The 20,385-nt window shown below is 41.6% G+C and overlaps 2 protein-coding genes across 8 annotated transcripts in view; one reads left to right on the top strand and one right to left on the bottom strand.

The window, feature by feature from the left end:
* The window catches only part of ATXN1 (ataxin 1), a 274,987-nt gene extending 256,225 nt beyond the window's left edge, over positions 1 to 18,762 (bottom strand). Inside the window, exons 1-4 of one of the 7 annotated variants that reach the window (XR_007772751.1) lie at positions 18,128 to 18,227; positions 17,207 to 17,266; positions 12,008 to 12,135; positions 11,147 to 11,226 (exon numbers count right to left, since the gene is read on the bottom strand). The gene's annotated coding sequence lies outside the window, so the exon portion shown is untranslated. Of the gene's footprint in view, positions 1 to 8,577; positions 10,507 to 11,136; positions 11,227 to 12,007; positions 12,136 to 17,206; positions 17,267 to 17,626; positions 17,714 to 17,890; positions 17,910 to 18,127; positions 18,232 to 18,664 lie in introns of those variants that run through there. The other 6 variants (XR_007772752.1, XM_050941582.1, XM_050941581.1 and 3 more) reach the window with 6 other exon arrangements.
* A 766-nt stretch (positions 18,763 to 19,528) lies between these two features.
* On the top strand, positions 19,529 to 20,021 carry LOC127045533 (40S ribosomal protein S15-like). Its single transcript, XM_050941678.1, has one exon. The coding sequence runs from the start codon at positions 19,579 to 19,581 to the stop codon at positions 19,933 to 19,935; it is 357 nt and encodes a 118-aa protein (XP_050797635.1). The 5' UTR covers positions 19,529 to 19,578; the 3' UTR covers positions 19,936 to 20,021.
* The last annotated feature ends 364 nt before the right edge of the window (positions 20,022 to 20,385 follow it).

Raw genomic sequence — 20,385 nt, 5'->3', positions numbered from 1 at the left:
TTACATCTTAAGAGACTAACACTAAAAGTAATCTTTTGCATTAAATGAAAAGTCATATTCCTACTAGATCATTTTACCTACAGTAGCTCACATTAGAAACATGAATGTGCATGTCTTTTGGACCTATTTTACCTCAATATACTTTAGCAATTGCTAAGAACAATATCTTTTTTTCAGAAGAAAATACTGTGGGTCAAATCCTGCAGTCCTTACTCACACAAAACTCCCACTGAACTCAAGGGGAGTTTTGACAAAAGATTTGGCCCTTCACGAAATGTTGGGGTGTCTCCAAAGTACTGTGAAGAAGGGCCAAGATAGTTCATGAGACTGGCAACCTTTCCCCTTGAGGTAGCAAATTCAAAATCAGCTGAGGTGAGTGACTGAAAGTTTTCACCAGCTGGTAGCTCCTTACTGGCCTTTGTAACATGAGTCTCAATCCACATCATAACTGGCACCTTTATTATAGACTCAGTCATGAGCCCAAAGAGAATGAATGACCCCTGCTCTGTACAAGTGATCCCTCCAGATCAGAAATGAGGCATTTTGTTCAGGGTGAGGCTGCTCGTTACGATGCAGGCTGTACCTGTTTTATGGCTATGTCAACGATTTTAGGCCCAGATCCTCAAAGATATTTAGATGATTAACTCCCATTAATTTTAATGGGTGTTAGGCACCTACATACCTTCGAGGATCTAAGTCTTAGTTTGCAGGACTGGACATACAAGCACACTTCAAGACCACAACAATCATTTCCAAAAAATTAAAGAGTCTAAAAATTCAGTCTTTGGGGGGGGGGGGTGTGTGAAAGAGCTTGTAGTTACCATGCCCCTTAATATAAATGCTTTTTTTTTTTTTTATGTTCACAATTAGTGATATTTGGTAAAAATCAAAGCTCTACATATACAAATTTATATTGAATGTGTATGTTTACTGAACTGTACGTTGACTATTTAAGAAAACAAAACATTCAATAGGAAGTTTGTGCAAAAAAAAAAAAATCAAACTACTTGATTTTACCCCCATTGACAATCAGAAACAACATTTCAGAGTCACAGCAAAACTAATTGCATTATTATTATAATTATATACTTGAAGCCACCTTTAATCAACTTAATTAATATTCCTTTCCAGGGGAAACTTTATTAAGTTTCTTAACACACTTAAAGTGGATTGATCTGTTTGGAATTCTACATTTTATAAACCTTGCAAATTTGTAAAATCACTAATTCCAGTTATTAATTTCACAAAAACATGAGCAAAGTAGTGTGTTCTAACATATTTTTCTCATTGATTAACTAAATCTGTGACAATCCTTGCAATGACTGGGCAGGAGGGATCCTTACGAACTTCTAATAAATCAGCAAGTCAGATGATGCAATATCGTGCAAGCTAACACACTGCATACTTCCTGCTAAACTACAAGAAAAATAGCCCGATTCTCAGCTTCTCTGGTCAGATCAGCAAAAACAAATCTCGTGGTATCAACAAGCATGAGGCAATGGCATTCATTAAAGTTAATGCACAGCCCCAATCCGGCCCCCACTGAAGTCAGCGTTAACACTCCCATTGAATTTAACAGCACAGAATCAAGCCCCAGATGAATTTCATAGATATGTATGGGTTTCTGAAACCCACTTTGACCTTACCAGGAACTTCACATGCAGACTAAGGTCATATATCCCCACGCCCAGTGCTGTATCTAAGCACTGCTGGACTCGTGTACCCTCATGGAAGAGTGCAATATTGTAGTTAGAAATGAGGGTGCTGGACAGTTATAAAGCATTCCTCAGCCAGAAATGGGTGTTGCTGTGGCCACCACACCAACGGAATGTAAAAGGAGATGGAAGAAGAATAACGAGACAGGTAAAAATGCAGAAAACAAAGTGGTATTTTTCCTTAAGTATCACTTATTTTGAACAATGTTGTAAAAACTAAATAGAACACATGGAAATGTAAAATAAATATTAGACAATGTAAAAGATGGGTATTTCTTGTTTTTTTTTAAGAATAAGATTTTGTAAAAAAATTATTTGGGTGGAGGAGTTTTGCAGGGACTGGATTGTGATGCAAAAAAAGACATGTTTTCATGAGAACTTATTTTTAACATCTCTCCAGGATTCTGTTTCACTCAGACCACATGGCTAAAATAACAAATGCAACAGTAAAATAAAATCCCAGCTTTATTTTTGGAAAATACTCGCTACTAAGCCTACCATTAACTGTGAACTGTTAACGTGTTTTATCATGGTTTCAATGTTCCTATGGCAAAGCTGCATTTAGAAAACAAAGATAACCCTAGTCACTCTCCGTCTTTTCTGAAGCACAGATTAAACACGGTATTCTGCTCAACGAGCCCATCACTGTTAAGTAACTCATTAGAAAATAAAGAGGGAATTATCAAATGGGAATTGCCAAGTAATTAATTCTCTGAAGCAGATGACATACAACTATCAAAGGGAGGGGCTTTCCTGCTGGTCATATGTCAGAGGTAGGGCCTACTAAGCTGTAAATAAAAATGCATCTCATGTGACAGAGTTATGGGGCTTTTTAACCACCAGTAGCACATTGAAAATAAACATGAAATTCTGTTTAGTGCAATAATCCACTAAAATCTGTTTTAATGTAAGGAGGGGAGGGTTGCTCATGCATACAATGAAATTTCTAACTGTGCTGGATCCGCCTGCTGTTATCGGAGGAAGGCGACACGTACAGTACAGTACCAGAGAGGTGATGTGCTCAGGCACTAGTGAAGAGGAGAAACCCTTTTTCTATCACATTAATTTGAATAAGCACTCCCTACTGGGCTGCTAGGATGTGACACTGACAATGAACAGCACCACTGGGAAAATATTCATTGGTAGAAACAAACTGAGCATGACAAACAGGAATTCTTTGTAGTTTTACGTAACCACGTTTCTTCCTAAAAGTTGACTCTCAAGTGTTTACATTCACAAGAATATTTAAATACACAAAAAAAACAAAGGCCCAAAATGTGTTGTTATTAGGACATTCACCATTGCATTCCAAAACATGGTGTCACACACTACAGGCTTGTTTACACAATCATTTTGTTCACAGCAAGCTGCGGTCTAACTTTATCCCACACCAGCCTGCCACGCATTAACTGGCCCTGTGCACTCTGCTGACACACATTAGCAGTTCATTAATATGTTTTGATTTAGTCCTCTTTAAAACCAGGTGGCAGTGGTACCAAGGAGGAAGGATTTCAGGTCTCCTCTTCTCCTACAAACACACTGTCCACCAGCGAAATCCCAGGACCCATTTACCTCAGGTGGCTGATCCTTTTTAACCTTAGCCATAGAGCCCCAAGTTTTTCACAAATGCAAAATAATATGAAATAAAACAACAACAAAATTATGCAGCAGCAGCAGCAGCTCCTGTCCCCCCCCTCCGCCTATGAGCCAGACCTGCTGCTGGCCACTTCCGGGACACAGCACGGTGTCAGAACAGGTAGCAACTAGCCTGCCTTAGTTGGTCAGCACCGCTGGCAAGACTTTTAACGACCCAGTCGGTGGTGCTGACCAGAGCCACCACGACCCAGTGCCTTCCATTCCACGACCCAGTACTGGGCCGTGACCCGCAATTTGAAAACCACTGAGCTAGACAGTGTTACCTTTTCCAGTATTAAACTTTCGAGTTCTATCACTTACAACCCAATTGTGCCTCCATGATGCTCTGATGATGGCAAAAAAACTCTGCCAATATGGTCCAATGGGAAAAAATCATTCTTGACTCCAAAACAGGTGACTGGCCAGACCCACTCCACCCTAAATAACATAGCCTCTACACTGCACCCACCTAGGCCTTTCCCACTTCCCAGCACCTATTATTTGGGAAACATTGTCTTAGGGCTTGTCTACATCAGAAAGTTGCAGCGCTGGTGAGGGAGTTACAGCGCTGCAACTTAGGAGGTGTACACATCTGCAGGGCACCACCAGCGCTGCAACTCCCTGTTTGCAGCGCTGGCCGTACTCCCGTTTTGTCTCGGGTGTAGAGGATCCAGCGCTGGTGATCCAGCGCTGGTAATCAAGTATAGACACTTACCAGCGCTTTTCTTGACCTCCGTGGAATAAGCAGGTATCCCAGCATACCTGAGGAAGCCTCTGGTAATCAAGCTGGTCTCCTTCCCCGGTTTGCTCTCGCGTTCCCCGAACCCCGAGCAAGCAGGTCTCCTTCCCTGTGGTTTGCAGGGGGGTTCCGGGAACGCGAGAGCAAACCGCGGCGAAGCTGGTCTCCTTCCCCGGTTTGCTCTCGCGTTCCCCGAACCCCGAGCAAGCAGGTCTCCTTCCCTGCGGTTTGCAGGGGGGTTCCGGGAACGCGAGAGCAAACCGCGGCGAAGCTGGTCTCCTTCCCCGGTTTGCTCTTGCGTTCCCCGAACAAGCAGGTCTCCTTCCCTGAGGTTTGCTGGGTGGTTCCGGGAACGCGCGAGCAAACCGCGGCGAAGCTGGTCTCCTTTCCCGGTTTGCTCTCGCGTTCCCCGAACCCCCGAGCAAGCAGGTCTCCTTCCCTGCGGTTTGCTGGGTGGTTCGGCGAACGCGAGAGCAAACCGGGGAAGGAGACCAGCTTCGCCGCGGTTTGCTCTCGCGTTCCCCGAACCACCCTGCAAACCGCAGGGAAGGAGACCTGCTTGCTCGGGGGTTCGGGGAACGAGAGAGCAAACCGGGAAAGGAGACCAGCTTCCCCGTGGTTTGCTCTCGCGTTCCCCGAACCTCCCTTGAAGCCGCCCAACAGCGCTGCAGTGTGGCCACATCTAACACCACTTGCAGCGCTGGTTGCTGTAAGTGTGGCCACTCTGCAGCGCTGGCCCTATACAGCTGTACTAATACAGCTGTAACAACCAGCGCTGCAAAATTTTAGATGTAGACATGGCCTTAGAGTAACTTTACTACTGAGTTAGCCTGGGGCTTTACCCAGCTAACATCCCATCCATCCACACACACACAAAAACTTCTCTCCTGAGACAGCTGGGAGTATGGGTTAGAGCTCAGGTTCTGCTCTCTCTCAGGCTGGTAACCCACCCACTTTGCAGTGAGGATGCAGGCTAAACCATTAAAGTGCTGATAGTCCTTCATTTCCCTCCCACGATTTCCCTGTGTGCCCAGAAGGACAGACAAGTTCTCCCACAATTCACTGGGAAACAATCTTAAAGCAGCTTAGCAGAGAGCAGCACAATCAACCATGGGATAAGTTCCTAGGGGCTCTAGCGACACACATGGATTTCTGCACCATCAGTGATGACACAGTAACATGGGTATGGCTGCTCATGCCAGCCTAGGCTAACCTGTATGCTCATACCCAGATGCCATCACCCAAGCTAACTCTGCCATGAAGACATACACCCTCCAGGTGCATGCATGTGCAAATCCAATAACATGCAATTATACAACCTGCACAAATAAAAAGATGAGTGTGTGCACACGGGTGGTGCGGATGTGCAAAATCAGAGAACATTTTTGACATTTTGGTCCTAAAAATAAAAAAAAGTTCAATGTCACATTAAAACTTATTCTGCCTAACACCTCTGAGATGATAAACGTATTTCTTTAAAGTAAGTTAAAAATGATAGGCCAGATGTTTTCCCACTGCCTTGCATCCTGTGTAGTCATTCACGTCAATGCAAAGTGGGTAAAAAACACTATCAAATCAGAATGGTAGTGTTTTCATACTCACTTTGCACAAGTGTAAATACACATACAAGGTATAAGAGACAGTGGAGAATCAGCTCCTTGCTTTGTATACAAACCCATTTATTTACTTAAGTTACTAAACCTTATATTGTTAAAAGTGAAAGAATTTTTTAAATTGCAGTTTCTTTGTTATTTATGCTGTTCGATTACTTTTTTCTTATCTTTCAAATTAGAAAAATACTATCAATGAAGACAGTTTCACTTTCGGGTTCTGAATGTTGCAATGTGGATAAGTAGACCAGTGCAAGAAAATGTTTCTGTGGAATTTCAAAATAAAGAAGCGTTTCTATTCATCATCAGTTTTATTAAATCTTTGAAAATTTATATTTGGGGCTACATATAAGTTGACAATGTCCTTTTAAACCTGGTACATACATAGCTATTTATGAAAGCAGCAAAGAATCCTGTGGCACCTTATAGACTAACAGACGTTTTGGAGCATGAGCTTTCGTGGGTGAATACCCACTTCTTCAGATGCATGTGGTGGAAATTTCCAGGGGCAGGTATATATATGCTAGCAAGCAAGCTAGAGATAACGAGGTCAGTTCAATCAGGGAGGATGAGGCCCTGTTCTAGCAGTTGAGGTGTGAAAACCAAGAGAGGAGAAACTGGTTCTGTAGTTGGCAAGCCATTCACAGTCTTTGTTCAATCCTGAGCTGATGGTGTCAAATTTGCAGATGAACTGAAGCTCAGCAGTTTCTCTTTGAAGTCTGGTCCTGAAGTTTTTTTGCTGCAGGATGGCCACCTTAAGGTCTGCAATAGTGTGGCCAGGGAGGTTGAAGTGCTCTCCTACAGGTTTTTGTATATTGCCATTCCTAATGTCTGATTTGTGTCCATTTATCCTTTTCCGTAGAGACTGTCTAGTTTGGCCGATGTACATAGCAGAGGGGCATTACTGGCATATGATGGCGTATATTACATTGTGGATGTGCAGGTGAATGAACCAGTGATGGTGTGGCTGATCTGGTTAGGTCCTGTGATGGTGTCGCTGGTGTAGATATGTGGGCAGAGTTGGCATCAAGGTTTGTTGCATGGATTGGTTCCTGAGCTAGAGTTATTATGGTGCGGTGTGCAGTTACTGGTGAGAATATGTTTCAGGTTGGCAGGTTGTCTGTGGGCAAGGTCTGGCCTGCCACCCAAGGCCTGTGAAAGTGTGGGATCATTGTCCAGGATGGGTTGTAGATCCTTGATGATGCGTTGGAGGGGTTTTAGCTGGGGGCTGTATGTGATGGCCAGTGGAGTCCTGTTGGTTTCTTTCTTGGGTTTGTCTTGCAGTAGGAGGCTTCTGGGTACACGTCTGGCTCTGTTGATCTGTTTCCTTATTTCCTCGTGCGGGTATTGTAGTTTTGAGAATGCTTGGTGGAGATTTTGTAGGTTTTTGGTCTCTGTCTGAGGGGTTAGAGCAGATGTGGTTGTACCTCAGTGCTTGGCTGTAGACAATGGATCGTGTGATGTGTCCGGGATGGAAGCTGGAGGCATGAAGGTAGGCATAGCCGTCGGTAGGTTTTCGATATAGGGTGGTGTTAATGTGACCATCACTTATTTGCACCGTGGTGTCAAGAAAGTGGACCTCCCGTGTAGATTGGTCCAGGCTGAGGTTGATGGTGGGGTGGCAGGCCAGTCCTTGCCCGCAGACAACCTGCCAACCTGAAACATATTCTCACCAGTAACTGCACACCGCACCATAATAACTCTAGCTCAGGAACCAATCCATGCAACAAACCTCGATGCCAACTCTGCCCACATATCTACACCAGCGACACCATCACAGGACCTACCAGATCAGCCACACCATCACTGGTTCATTCACCTGCACATCCACCAATGTAATATACGCCATCATATGCCAGCAATGCCCCTCTGCTATGTACATCGGCCAAACTAGACAGTCTCTACGGAAAAGGATAAATGGACACAAATCAGACATTAGGAATGGCAATATACAAAAACCTGTAGGAGAGCACTTCAACCTCCCTGGCCACACTATTGCAGACCTTAAGGTGGCCATCCTGCAGCAAAAAAACTTCAGGACCAGACTTCAAAGAGAAACTGCTGAGCTTCAGTTCATCTGCAAATTTGACACCATCAGCTCAGGATTGAACAAAGACTGTGAATGGCTTGCCAACTACAGAACCAGTTTCTCCTCTCTTGGTTTTCACACCTCAACTGCTAGAACAGGGCCTCATCCTCCCTGATTGAACTGACCTCGTTATCTCTAGCTTGCTTGCTAGCATATATATACCTGCCCCTGGAAATTTCCACCACATGCATCTGAAAAAGTGGGTATTCACCCACGAAAGCTCATGCTCCAAAACGTCTGTTAGTCTATAAGGTGCCACAGGATTCTTTGCTGCTTTTACAGATCCAGACTAACACGGCTACCCCTCTGATACATAGCTATTTATGTTACACTGTTTTTTATTTTTCAAAAGAGCATTTTCAATTCTTAAAGTCATGGTCAAAACTTCTCTCTCATATACTCCATTAAAAAAGTGACATTGAAAAACATCTTTTTAAAGTAGAAGCAGGAACCCTGAACCATGGCTCAAATCTTGGCTTATGTGACAAGAGAACACGACTTTAGCGTTCCCATCTTAAGCACATCACAAAACTCCACTCAATTTATCTACATCAGAAAACCTTCAGACAATTTGGCATGAGACTGGCAGGCTTTGTTCAAGAAAGACCTAGGAATGATAGAGCAGAGGTATAGAGTTGCGTGGAGAAGATTGCAAAGCGCTTCCCTGTGAAATGCCAGTCTGCACTGTTAGTTCTTCATTTTCATGTACATTAAATTTACTCCCACACTTACATACAAAACAAACAATTAAAAAATTAAATGTGATTTCCAATTACTATCCAATTATACCTAGTTCAAATCCATCTTCATTTTCCTGGTACTCTTAGCTCAGTCAAAATCTCCACCACCATCTGTTAGACCTCCCACCACTATGGCCTTCACATGTAAAAAGAAAAAGCAGAACCAGCCAGTAGAAGAAACACCAACTCTGCACTCTCAAATTGCCAGCAGGGGGCATTAATAACTTCCCCATACAGACAAATCACATTCTCCTTTTACTAAAAATGGTTTACATAAAACCTCTGTCTATAAACAAGCTGTAAATGAATATTCAGCATATGTTAGAAACACACCACATTTAAAACCAGCTGAACACATCTAACATAAAAGGGATACCATGTTAAGCAATGTATACCCGTAGCTAATGAAACTTCACAAAGTACAGTAAATGGATTGCTACAAGTGGGACAGTTGCTACAGAGTCAACTAGATGTCACAATATGATTAACATATCACATGAATTGAACAGTGGAAAAGATTAAAAGGAAATCTAGCTGTTAAAATGTCCAGTATTTCAAACAAAATTCTCTTAGCACAACTGTTTAAAAGGAAATGGAGTCATTTGCCTACCTGAAATGAGGCAATGCATGCTCTGAACAAACACTAACTCTCCCTATGTTTTTTAGTTTTAATGAAAATTAATCAAAGACAGGGTTAAAAAAAGCTATTTTAATAACTTTTTTACTCATCCTGATGTCTTTACTCAGGCAAAATGATTATTAAAGTCAGTGCGAGTTTTATCTAATAAGAAGAGTACACACTAAAGACTTGATCCTACAAATTCTTAAACGAGTGACTTTACTACTTTACTTGCTGCCGTAAACGGTATTATTCATGTGAGTAAAGTTGCCTGTGTTTGTAGAATTAAGCCTGAAGTATGGACTTCAGGATTTGATCTTATGTGTGTTAAATCAATGGTGCCCAATATTTTGTCCATATGAGGGACACAAAGAGAACATACCATAAGCCACCTAGTTTGTATTTAGTGGAGCAGACTGCAGCCACCCTTCTCCTTGATAAAATAGTAGAGTAGGAGAGGGCTATGGTCTCAGCTCTCATCTTTGACTTGTGCAACTTGTCTGCGGCCACTGGCCACACCACAGAACTCAGGGTGACCAGACAGCAAACATGAAAAATCAGGATGGGATAGGGGGTAATAGGAACCTATATAAGAAAAAGACCCAAAAATCAGGACTGTCCCTATAAAATCAGGACATCTGGTCACCCTAACAGAACTCCATGTGTCACATTTCATCAGTTGCAACACTGGGGATCCCTGCTAAATCAAATGACAAGGATAATGTCTGTAACCAGCCAGCGTCCATCTAGATAACTTTTACATTATTTACTCTGATACACACTGGGCTTGATTTTGATCTGGAGTAAATCAGGAGTAAGCGCTGAAGACAGTGGAGTTAAACTAATGTAAAACTGATGTGACAGAAGAAATAAGCCCACTGTATTTTAACAACAAAAACATATTTGGTCTAAGGTCCATTAAGACAACCTTAAGCATTCTGTGTACAAAGAAAGCAGTATTATATTTGTCTTATGCCTACGGCTAAGAATCAATTGTATTGGACATAAAGTTATTTTTATGCAAAATGTTTACTTAATAATTATGACATTGTTTTTAATGAAATTACAGGAAATATCAGATGCTAGAATATTCAAGGTGACTTAGCAATACATTACGGGTAATACAATGTGGACATTCAGAATATACTTAAATTTGATTAATATGCTATAAAGCATTACTTCTTCTAGCTATTAGGAGCCTTTTCTGTGTAATAATTTCTTTAAACAAAAACAGTTTTACAAAACCTGAGCTAATTCTGGACAAATGAAGAGCTCTGTGGAAATGTTAATGCCTTGACAAAAAGATTTGTTCCACTTGATCTCCAAGCCAACATCTGCTATCAAGTAAATTTTCTGAAACTGAAGGGTGAAAATGTGTTAGGGTGCTTTATTTGGCAATCTAATTCTCAAAAAGAATAATCCTCCAGAGATGTAGTGGTTACAACCTGCTCCCTCCATTCTAAATGATTACTGTAGACCATAAGAGGCATGTCTTTACATGCAACTACATGCTTAGACTACTTCCCTTTAAAGAATAATACCCCATCCTGAAGTCACAATAAAATGTAAATTTATGTACTGCACACTTCACTATGACATACTGTATACATTAAAAAATTATTCCACTACAGAGACTTTCTGATCAGCTTTTCATCAACAGAATATGATAGAAACTCAGTTTTCTGGCTTTAATAAAAACAAAAAACGTACTTTCAGTTTCTGAATCTAATTCCCCAGCTTAATTTGCCATATTACTTAAAAGAACAGCCTATTTTCTTCCTGCAACCTTTATATTTTTGTTACCATTAGCAGGATAACCAATCCCAAGTTCTTAAAAATCATAAGTCAGGGCCATGAGATAGGCTTAAAAACCATGAGACTCAAATAAATAAGAACATTTGGGTTCTATTTATTTGCAGTCTAATTGACCCCTAAAGGCTCAACACATTTTCAAGCTCTTCTCCACAAACATATGAGGTATAAACTTACTTTTAAAGTTGGGGGTTTGGGGGGGGGGGGGAGAAAGGAGAGAAAAGAACAAAAAGCTGAGATTGTCCTGTAATCACATCACTGCAGAACCTGGGGATATAAGCAAATCACCAAGGATCACAAGACTTGCAATAAAATCATGAGAGCTGACAACACTGCTTAAACCAGAGTAAAAGAAAGACTTGGGTATGTCACTAGTGACTAGTTATCCATGGTTTTAAGCAGGGCCAGCCCTAGACCAAATGCACCCTAGACAAGCAGTGTCTTTGGCACACCACCTTCTTTCCCTCCATCATTTGTTAAACTTTTGAATACTTTCTACCACGCCGAGCCGAGCACCCCAAAGCCCTGCACCCCAGACAATCACCTGCCCCTAAATCCAGCCCTGGTTTTAATGGAGAATCTACATGCTTTCTACACAGGAGGAAATCAGGAAGTTGAAAAAGGCAAAGAGTCTGCAAGCAACACAACCCACAACAGCAAAACAAAAATTGCCAATAAAAGTACATGATAGATTTCCATTATTTTATGCATGGCAGTTTATGACAAAGCTCAAAGGATGAAAGCTTTTTATACATCTCATAATCTTTTAGTAACGAAATACATTTTGACCTAAGGTGAGATAAGAACCACTGATCTGCAACGCAGCATCCTACAAGGCTGAGATTTGAGATACAGGTAATATTATTTGCTGACTTGGGTAACACCATAATAGTTGTTATTTATTTATAAAGCACCCCCATTCCTGGTCATGTTGAGGTAGAATAATTTTCTGTAAAATGAATTATAAAAACATTTTAAGGTGTCCAGGTTTGTCAAAAGGAAGGGCAGTGTACACTCATGAGAGAAATAAAAAGCATTAAATCCTCACCTTGTTCTCAAAGCATCTCTCTATGTGAAGACAAAAATGATGGTTGTCACTGTTCTATGGGGGTGAAGAAGAAATTCACAGCTTAAACTGCTTCCTCATTTGGCTTCACCAGCAATGTGACTGTTGATCTAGAAGTTGAGGAGATGAAAACCAAAATGAAAAAAAAAATCAGTTAAAAACCAACCAACTTAGCAGTGGCCATACAAGTGCCAAAATATTCCTGTGAAGATTGTGAGGGGTTCTATCTGGAGCAGAATCATTCATAATACTCAGGGTCAATAACATCAAAAGATTACAGAGTTGTGTCTGAGTTTGAGTTACAGAAGGATGGAAATTCACTTCCAACAAGTGACACAACTAGAGTGAAAACCAGGACTCAGAACAACAAGCCTGTACTCAAAAAGCCCATTGGTAAGTGTGCTGTTTATGTCTTACACAGCTTGAGCCTATCAGGGACATTTATTATCTTCAATGGCTCACTAGTACATCTTCATGAAACACAAAAAATATCCACATTTCATGGGTGTCCAAAAAGACAAGTCATTCATGCACAATGTAGCTGAAATTACTAAGGATGTGCACTCACATGTGTACCCATTCTTGCGTGTGTTCATACATGGCCACTCTTCCTGCCAGCAGCTATGACACAGATGTGCACTGTCTACTGCAGGCTGGGACTAAGGAGCATATGGTTCTGAGGAACTGACATGTGGCAGAGAGCACAGCCCATTTATTGTGTCTCTCTATGTGCTTTCCAAAATGTGATATTGGTGAAAACAGAAAACATAAGTCAGTTGTGATGACAGTCTTCACTGGCAGCAGAACACAATTTCTTTGAGAGGCATCATCCAAAAAGCAGACCATATTAAGGGGACCTAGACAAAAAAGTATTAGATTTTGTGGCATTTCCCCAGTTCTATCGTCTTAATCCTGGCATGCTGGAATTAATGCATTTTACTGGAAATTCCCAGATAATATAAACAGAAAGTACACTATGACAGAAATATTTTTCTAATTCTATATTTTTAATCATTAAAAATTACAGGGAGCCAGCATCACAATTCTGCTGACATCACATATCAAACAAAATATGTTTTGCTTTTTCACTTGGAACCTCACCAAATATTTTTTGTCACTCTTTAGCAGGACTACTATTCCTCTGTCGTGTGGCAGTTTTGTGTTTGAGTTTGAGAGCATACTTATGGCCCCTGTTCATCCAAGGACTTGCACACACGTTTAACTTTATGCCAGTACTTAAATCCATCCTTATTCAGCAAAGCACTTGCAGGATTTAAGCATGTGCTAAAGTGTTTTTCTGGATTGGGGCCAATAACACATTCATGCACATAGCTATTCATAGTAGAATACAAAACTATCACACAATATAGTTGTAGGAGAAAATATAGTAAAGTAATAGCTGAATAACAAATACACTAAGCTCAAGAAGAAACCAGACTTACTTGTCTAGTTTCTGTAACTTCCAAATACACCTTTGCCTGCAGAGTTGTTAAAATTTAAAAAAAAAAAAAAGTATACAAAATAAATCTCAGCTAAATCAAAATGTTATCACCTTAAACTTTTTCCCCACATTTTTTAAAATGTATGACTTTTGAACATCTGTTACATGCCAGAGCCCAAAAACATTTTGTGTGTGTTTGTTCTCCCTGTCCAAAGATAAATATACTAATTTGTCTCACTCAAAGTTCTGCATAAGGTAAAATTAAATGACCAAGTCAATATTTTCAGTTTTAAAAGCTTAGTGTATTAAATTTCTTAGATGCAAAATTCACTGGCATAGAGCACACCATTTCTTGGGTCTGACATGCTTTCCTATACTAAGCCTGCTGTACTTCTGTTTGTCATGCTCATTACATTTTGATTTGTTAAAGTAGACCTGGTTATAGCAGTCTCAGCAGAGAACTCCAGCTGAAGTTGTTCTCTGAACTGATTAAGTTGCATGAACTCTACCTGAAAAATTTTCCACAATAGTTAATCACTCAAAAACCTGTATGATCCGCTAACAACCTCATAGTGGGCTGTCTCATATTCTGAACTACAGCTGAAACCTGGGTACATTTCAAACCACATATGCCATTTTTATATACATTTTTTAAACCAAAATATACCTTGTTACTACACCTATTCGCAGACCACAGCAAAAGAATTATACTATATGAATAGCAATACAAACATAGTGGGTTACTCCTGCTCCCTTTGAAGTTAATGAGAGTTTTGCCATTGAATTTCAGTGGGAGGAGGATCAGGTCCTGAGTTTTGATTCTCTAGATATATTACTAATATAAACTATTTTCGTATTTCAAGTAATTAGATGCTTTTCAATTGGCTGCATTTAAAGGTCTATTTTTAAAAAAAATCAAGATGAAACAAGGTTATCGGATAGATTACAAAAACTGCTTTTTTTCTTGGAGGCAAAGGAAATTCAGGCTTGTTTTAAAAGATCCTTTAAAAATCACACCATTTTTGTCAAGCTTTTTTACACTGAAATCCAGGGGGAAAATTGTTTTTCACAAGTTCATATAACGCATTTTTAAAAATACTTCCTCTGCAATGCTGTGAGCCACATTATAAGCAATTTGTATAAGAAGCATGATGCAGTACAAAGGATCGTACAAACGGCAGGAGTCAGTTTGTATGGTTATTTGATTTTCTCCAGTCCCATTTTCCTAATCCCCACAATACCTAGCCCAAAACCAAAATGACTGATGAATGTTGTACAAAGATGATGATACAACACCCTTATTTTACACACACACAAAAAAGAAAAAAGAAAAAAAAAAGAAAAGCCCGAATCTGCCAGTGCATTAAAGAGTTGCACTTAGAGTGAGAAACTGTTCATGAACTTCCCCATGAGAAGAAATTCCTCTGCTTGGCAGACAGACAGAAACCTGCAGGCTCAGTTACACTGCAGCTGGGATTGTGAGCTGGCAGGTAGTGCAAGATTTGACCCACAGACAGGCATTACTCCTCTTGTTACCTTCTCCAGGCTCGTACTTCAACACGAGAGCTATTAAAATGCCTGTTTTATTATAATATTTTTTTGATACTATTAAGCTTCAGCAGTTAAGGGCCTGATCCTGAGAGGTGCGGAGTACTGAACCTTGGGAATTGTGCGTACGCGTCACTGCTCAGAATCAAGCCATTAAAGCCAGAGGTCTAAATTCACCACTGATGTAACTGGGAGAAACATGAATGGAGATGTTAGCCACTTATGCAAGTGGTGAATTCAGCTCCTCCAGCACCGTTCTGAAGTCCTCACTCAGACAAAACTCCTACTCCAGTCAATAGCAGTTTTGCCTAAAAAAGGTGTAATAAAGACTTCATGGTTACACACAACAGGACAGATTCTGAGCTCCAGTACTTTGAATGTGTGCCACTGGAATCACTCCAGATTTACACCAGTACAAAAGAGAGACACATTTGGCCCATTTTTTAAAAATATATATATTATTTCTTAAGAGACTAATGTAACAGTGTAGTGTTCAAACATGGACATTAAAGACAAAAATATTCCTCAGTTAAATGTATTCTGAAATTGCAGTAAACAACCTGAAGCTCTTCATATTCTTAAAGTGCACTTTTTACACTGGAGAAAAATGTATTATAAACGTTGAAGCAAAAGGCCTTCAACTGTATGCGATGATGAAAAAAATATCTTCTAAAGTAGTATGAAAACAAATGTGAAAGAGCTTACTGTTATCAGAAACAAACTAACCAGTATTGAGTCTGTTACAGATAAAATAGCCTTGGGTTTTTAGTTGGTTTTATTACAGTATATGTACACCCTACATTTTTGCAAGGTGAAAATGTAAATTCAATTACCAAATAAAACATATCCGAGGCTCTGAGCCTACTAAGAATTATGGACATGGTTAACTTAATTCACTATCCGTTAAGTAATAATGATAATGTGAATTATCAGTGACTTAAATTATATTAATCAGAGCATGTAAAGTTTAGCAACACGTATATTATGGCAGGTTTGGGGCCTACAATATTAACTCTTTTAATAGTGACATTTTTACAATTTCATACATATGATTTCAGCCTTCAAATGGTTAAACACCCAACAAATCAAAAGCACCAGATTGCAAAAGAAGCTTTCAGATATGCTTGGGAAAGACTTTTAAAAATTAACAAAACATTTGTTGATTCATTAACAATAAACACGGGTGGAACTGGTAGAACGATTTCATTAGCTAACTAAATATATTTGCATACTCTGCACACATGTAAAATCTGACAGTCCAGGGCTGTAACAGCTCAGAAGTATCTTTCATAAAAGTTCAGTGGTTAGGAAATGTCATAATATGCTTAAATATTCTCCAAGAAGACATAGAAGTGAGCTGCACAGTCTGTCCAACATAAATACTGTACATACGCCACTTGAGGTAGCCCAGTCACAAGACAAACACACCTGAATGGACGATGAATACTGTCTGTTACCATGGCAGCCTGATCTAATTACATGACTGATCAGGGCTAGAGTAAGTGCACTGAAAACCTATAGCACTGACATGTATCTACATGATGAGAGACAGACAGACAGAGTTGAAGAGAACCTATGAACCTTTGCCTTCTATAAACGATGATGAGATTAAAGCCATCCATTTAAAAGAATTGCTGCCTGAAAAATATTGGGCCATTTTCATGAACAAATTGGAGGGCAATACTATAAAATCATAACTTACTGTTAAAAGGTACCTTGCAGCATCTCAAAAATAACTATAGTGGGGTATTTTTTTCTGTCACTCTCAATTATCTCTCCCTCATTCATAACCCTTGCTCCACAGAGCTATAAAACTGAACTGTCTTCACCACCCAAACAAACAGAGCTACATTAATATGAAATCTGAATTTTCCCTTAACTGAAGGTTACATCAGAAGCTAAAATGAAAAGACCTTGACTTCTCTAACATGTCAGCAAAGTAACTGGCTATGCCTGAACACATCTGACATGTAACTAACCAATACTGCATAACATATATAACAATGATCATTAAATATTAAATACAACTTGCATTATGAAATATGCATTTCTTTATCATATGAAACATAAAATGTTTCAAAAACTAAGGTAACCCACATTCACAATTCCTTATTTGTACATAAAGAATATTTGTAAGAAACAACTGTTTACATCATTATGTTAATTTCTGGGACATAATAAGGAATGCTTACAATTTTTGCTAATTGTATCCGGAGTCCAGGATCACAAGGGAAAGATGCAGTTTGGAGTCCCTATTGCACAGCACACGGTAAACAAAATAAAAATAGCTTGGCGTTCTTCTTATCCACATAGTACATTATATAACCGGCTTCGGACTTGTTTTCTTTCTATTATTACTCTTCAGTAATTTCCCCCACCTTCAATGGCATGGAAACAGTTCCCAATCCCGTCTTTTTATTATCATCATCATCACTACTACTACTGGAGTCAATGTTTTCTAACAAATTTTAGGTTAATCTCTAATAGTCTTAGAAATTATTATATTCCCTGATTGGTTTGTACGTCCTAAATAAATGATTATTCTGTTACTGTGTTTTATTTAAAAACCAACCCAAAAAAGGGGAGCTCAGAGTCAAGAGAGCAATGCCTACCTGCAGCATAAATTAAAGAGAATACAGCAGCCCCAGTCACAATCAGAAATGTAGAGGAAAAAATATTGCTATATCCAAGGATATTTACATCAATTCTTTAGCACCAGAGGCTGTTGCTAATCCCCCCTGAAGAAGCTAAATGGTTTCTTTGCTTTTAGCCAGCCCCAGCTCTCTCTCCCTGGCAGGGACTGGAGGAGGGTGAAAGCAGGAGAGGCTCTGCAGACAGTGTGAAGGGGGGAAACGGGACACCCAGGCCTCCCTTACCCTCGGCACTAGCCCTCCTCACTCACTGCTGGAAGCGCCAGCTGGTGTCTCCAGCCGGCCTGGGCCGTGAGCGCAGCGTAGTGGGTCCGGGGCTGAGCGCATTCCCCGTCCCAGCGCCGCCTCCTCCTCGCTTCATTCACCCCTCCGGCAGCCACTCTGACCCAGCCCGTACTACACAGCCCAGCACTGGCTGGCCCTGCCGGCGGCAAAGCCCTCCCCGCCGCAGCCCGCACAAACCCGCTGTCGTGCAAAACTCCAGCCGCTCTCACTTGCCTCCGCGCCAGCTAATGCACCAGGGGCAGCCACAGGCAGAGCCCGGCAGCAGCAGAGCGAGTGTGAAAACGCCACCCCTCCCCAGCGCGCGCACACACACACACACACACACGCGCGTCCTCTCTCCTCCCAGTTGCGAGGGAGGGGGGGCAAGGGAGTGAAAGCAACCCAGACACAGGGGCTACGGCTGTCTCCTTGCCTGTACCCCCTCCTTTCCCCTGCCTCCTTCTCCCCCGGAAGACATTTCTTGCATGCACAGAGTGCAACGAATTCCAGCCACCCCCCAATGTCCCTCCAGCTCCCCCCAGGATCGCAAAGCCATTTTCTGGCCTCCAGCCTTCCCAGGGCTGGGCTCCCGGGCTGGGCTGCAGGAAGGCTGTGGGGTGGCTCGTCCAGTCCCCCACGGTGTTTCTCCAGCTGGAAAGCGCTGGAGGTTTTCAATCGAAAGGAAAACAGAAGCCGGGGAAGCAAAAAGCAGCGAAGGAATAAAAAGCCACTTACTGCCAAGTGTCAAGGGAGGTGGGGGCAGAGAGAGAGACTCACACACACTGTCTTGCTAGCTGATCACAGGGCTTGGGGCGGGGGGGTTATGTTGGTTGTCTTTTTTCTCTCTCTCTCTTTCCCCCTGCAGTGACACAGGTCCTGGATGTCTCCACCACTGTAGTAGAAATGATGTCTGCGGTACAGCGCTCTCTCTCCCCCGCTCCTCTCTCTCCAGTATGTAAATGTGTAATAGAAGCCAAATATGGAGCAGTTGGCTGCCTCTGCAACAGCTCAAGGATCCTACTTCATGCAAAAGGGACGGGGGAAGGGAGGAGAGGAGGAGGAGGCGGCACGGCAACACTTTGGCAGGCGGCCAAGAGAGCCACACAGATTATTGCATACGCACCACAGAGCCGGGCCAAGCCACTTTTAACCCTTTACACGGCTTCTGCCCAGTTACAGGAAGAAAGGGGAGGGGCGGGGGAAATGCGGTGGGGTTTGTTGGTGTTTCTTCCCCCACTTCAAAAGGCAATGTTTGCCCTCAAAAGCACAATTAAAACAACACTGATCATCCGCTGAGCTTCTCTAAAGACGCGAATCTTCGGGATCTCAAAGCGCTCTGCAAACAGTAATGAAGGTGACCAAGAGATTCACTTGTTTAATAGAAGAAAGCCCACTAGGGATGCCTGCTGTCCTTTGGAAATGGCGGAGTGCTAATTTAGGGAACTCCTGAAGATCCGCCACTCACTCTTTCACCATGAGGCCTTGAGGGGATCGTTTTCCTAATTAGTATTAGTCTTCCAGGGACAAATCCTCAACTCCTATTTGAGTTTCTTGGCAAAAGGTGCCTACCACCTAGGTGAAAGTTGAACAGAAGAAACTTACCTTTAGGAAATTCACCTAGAGGTGTCGGTCTGGATCAGCTCCTCGATATGTCCTACGAGCAGCTGATGCAGCTGTACAGTGCTCGCCAGTGCAGGCGTCTGAACTGCGGCCTGCGTCATAAGCAGCATTCCCTCCTGAAGCACCTTCATAAGGCAAAGAAGGAGACTCCTCCCATGGAGAAGCCAGAGGTAGTCAAAACTCACCTGCACGACATGATCATCCTCCTCGAGATGGTGGGCAGCATGGTCGGCATATACAACAGCAAAACCTTCAACCAGGTGGAAATCAAGCCCAAGATGATTGGCCACTACCCGGGCGAGTTTTCCATCACTTACAGGCCAGTGAAACATGGCAGACCTGGTATTGGTGCCACCCACTCATCTAGGTTCATTCCTCTGAAGTAAATGATGCTTCGGGAAAATGTTTTCTATATGTAAATAAAGAAAATGCTCCTGCCCTAAAAAAAAAAAAAAATCAAGTCCCAAATGACCTTTACTCAGATCACTTATTAAACAGCAAGGCGGCAAATAGATTTGGACCTTGTATAAACAGATACCTTTGGGTGCTGACCACCTTTCCGGACTCCCTGATATGCACTGTGCCAATTACACTTATTCTGAGGCTGAACCTCTCCCAACTATTTATTCCCCAAAGTAGAGCAACTTACCTCTCCTCTCTTGGTCTGAGGAAGTGGGTATTCACCCACGAAAGCTTATGCTCCAATATATCTGTTAGTCTATAAGGTGTCACAGGACTCTTTGTTGCTTTTTACAGAACCAGACTAACACGGCTACCCCTCTGGTACTGTACCTCTCCATGATACTCTGGCCTCCGCTTGTTGCCCAGTTCTATCC

The sequence above is a fragment of the Gopherus flavomarginatus genome, chromosome 2 (genome assembly GCF_025201925.1).
Source record: "Gopherus flavomarginatus isolate rGopFla2 chromosome 2, rGopFla2.mat.asm, whole genome shotgun sequence".
NCBI classification, from domain to species: domain Eukaryota; kingdom Metazoa; phylum Chordata; order Testudines; family Testudinidae; genus Gopherus; species Gopherus flavomarginatus.
The sequence above is the reverse complement of the archived record's forward strand: the minus strand, read 5'-3'. Positions and strand labels throughout refer to the sequence as shown.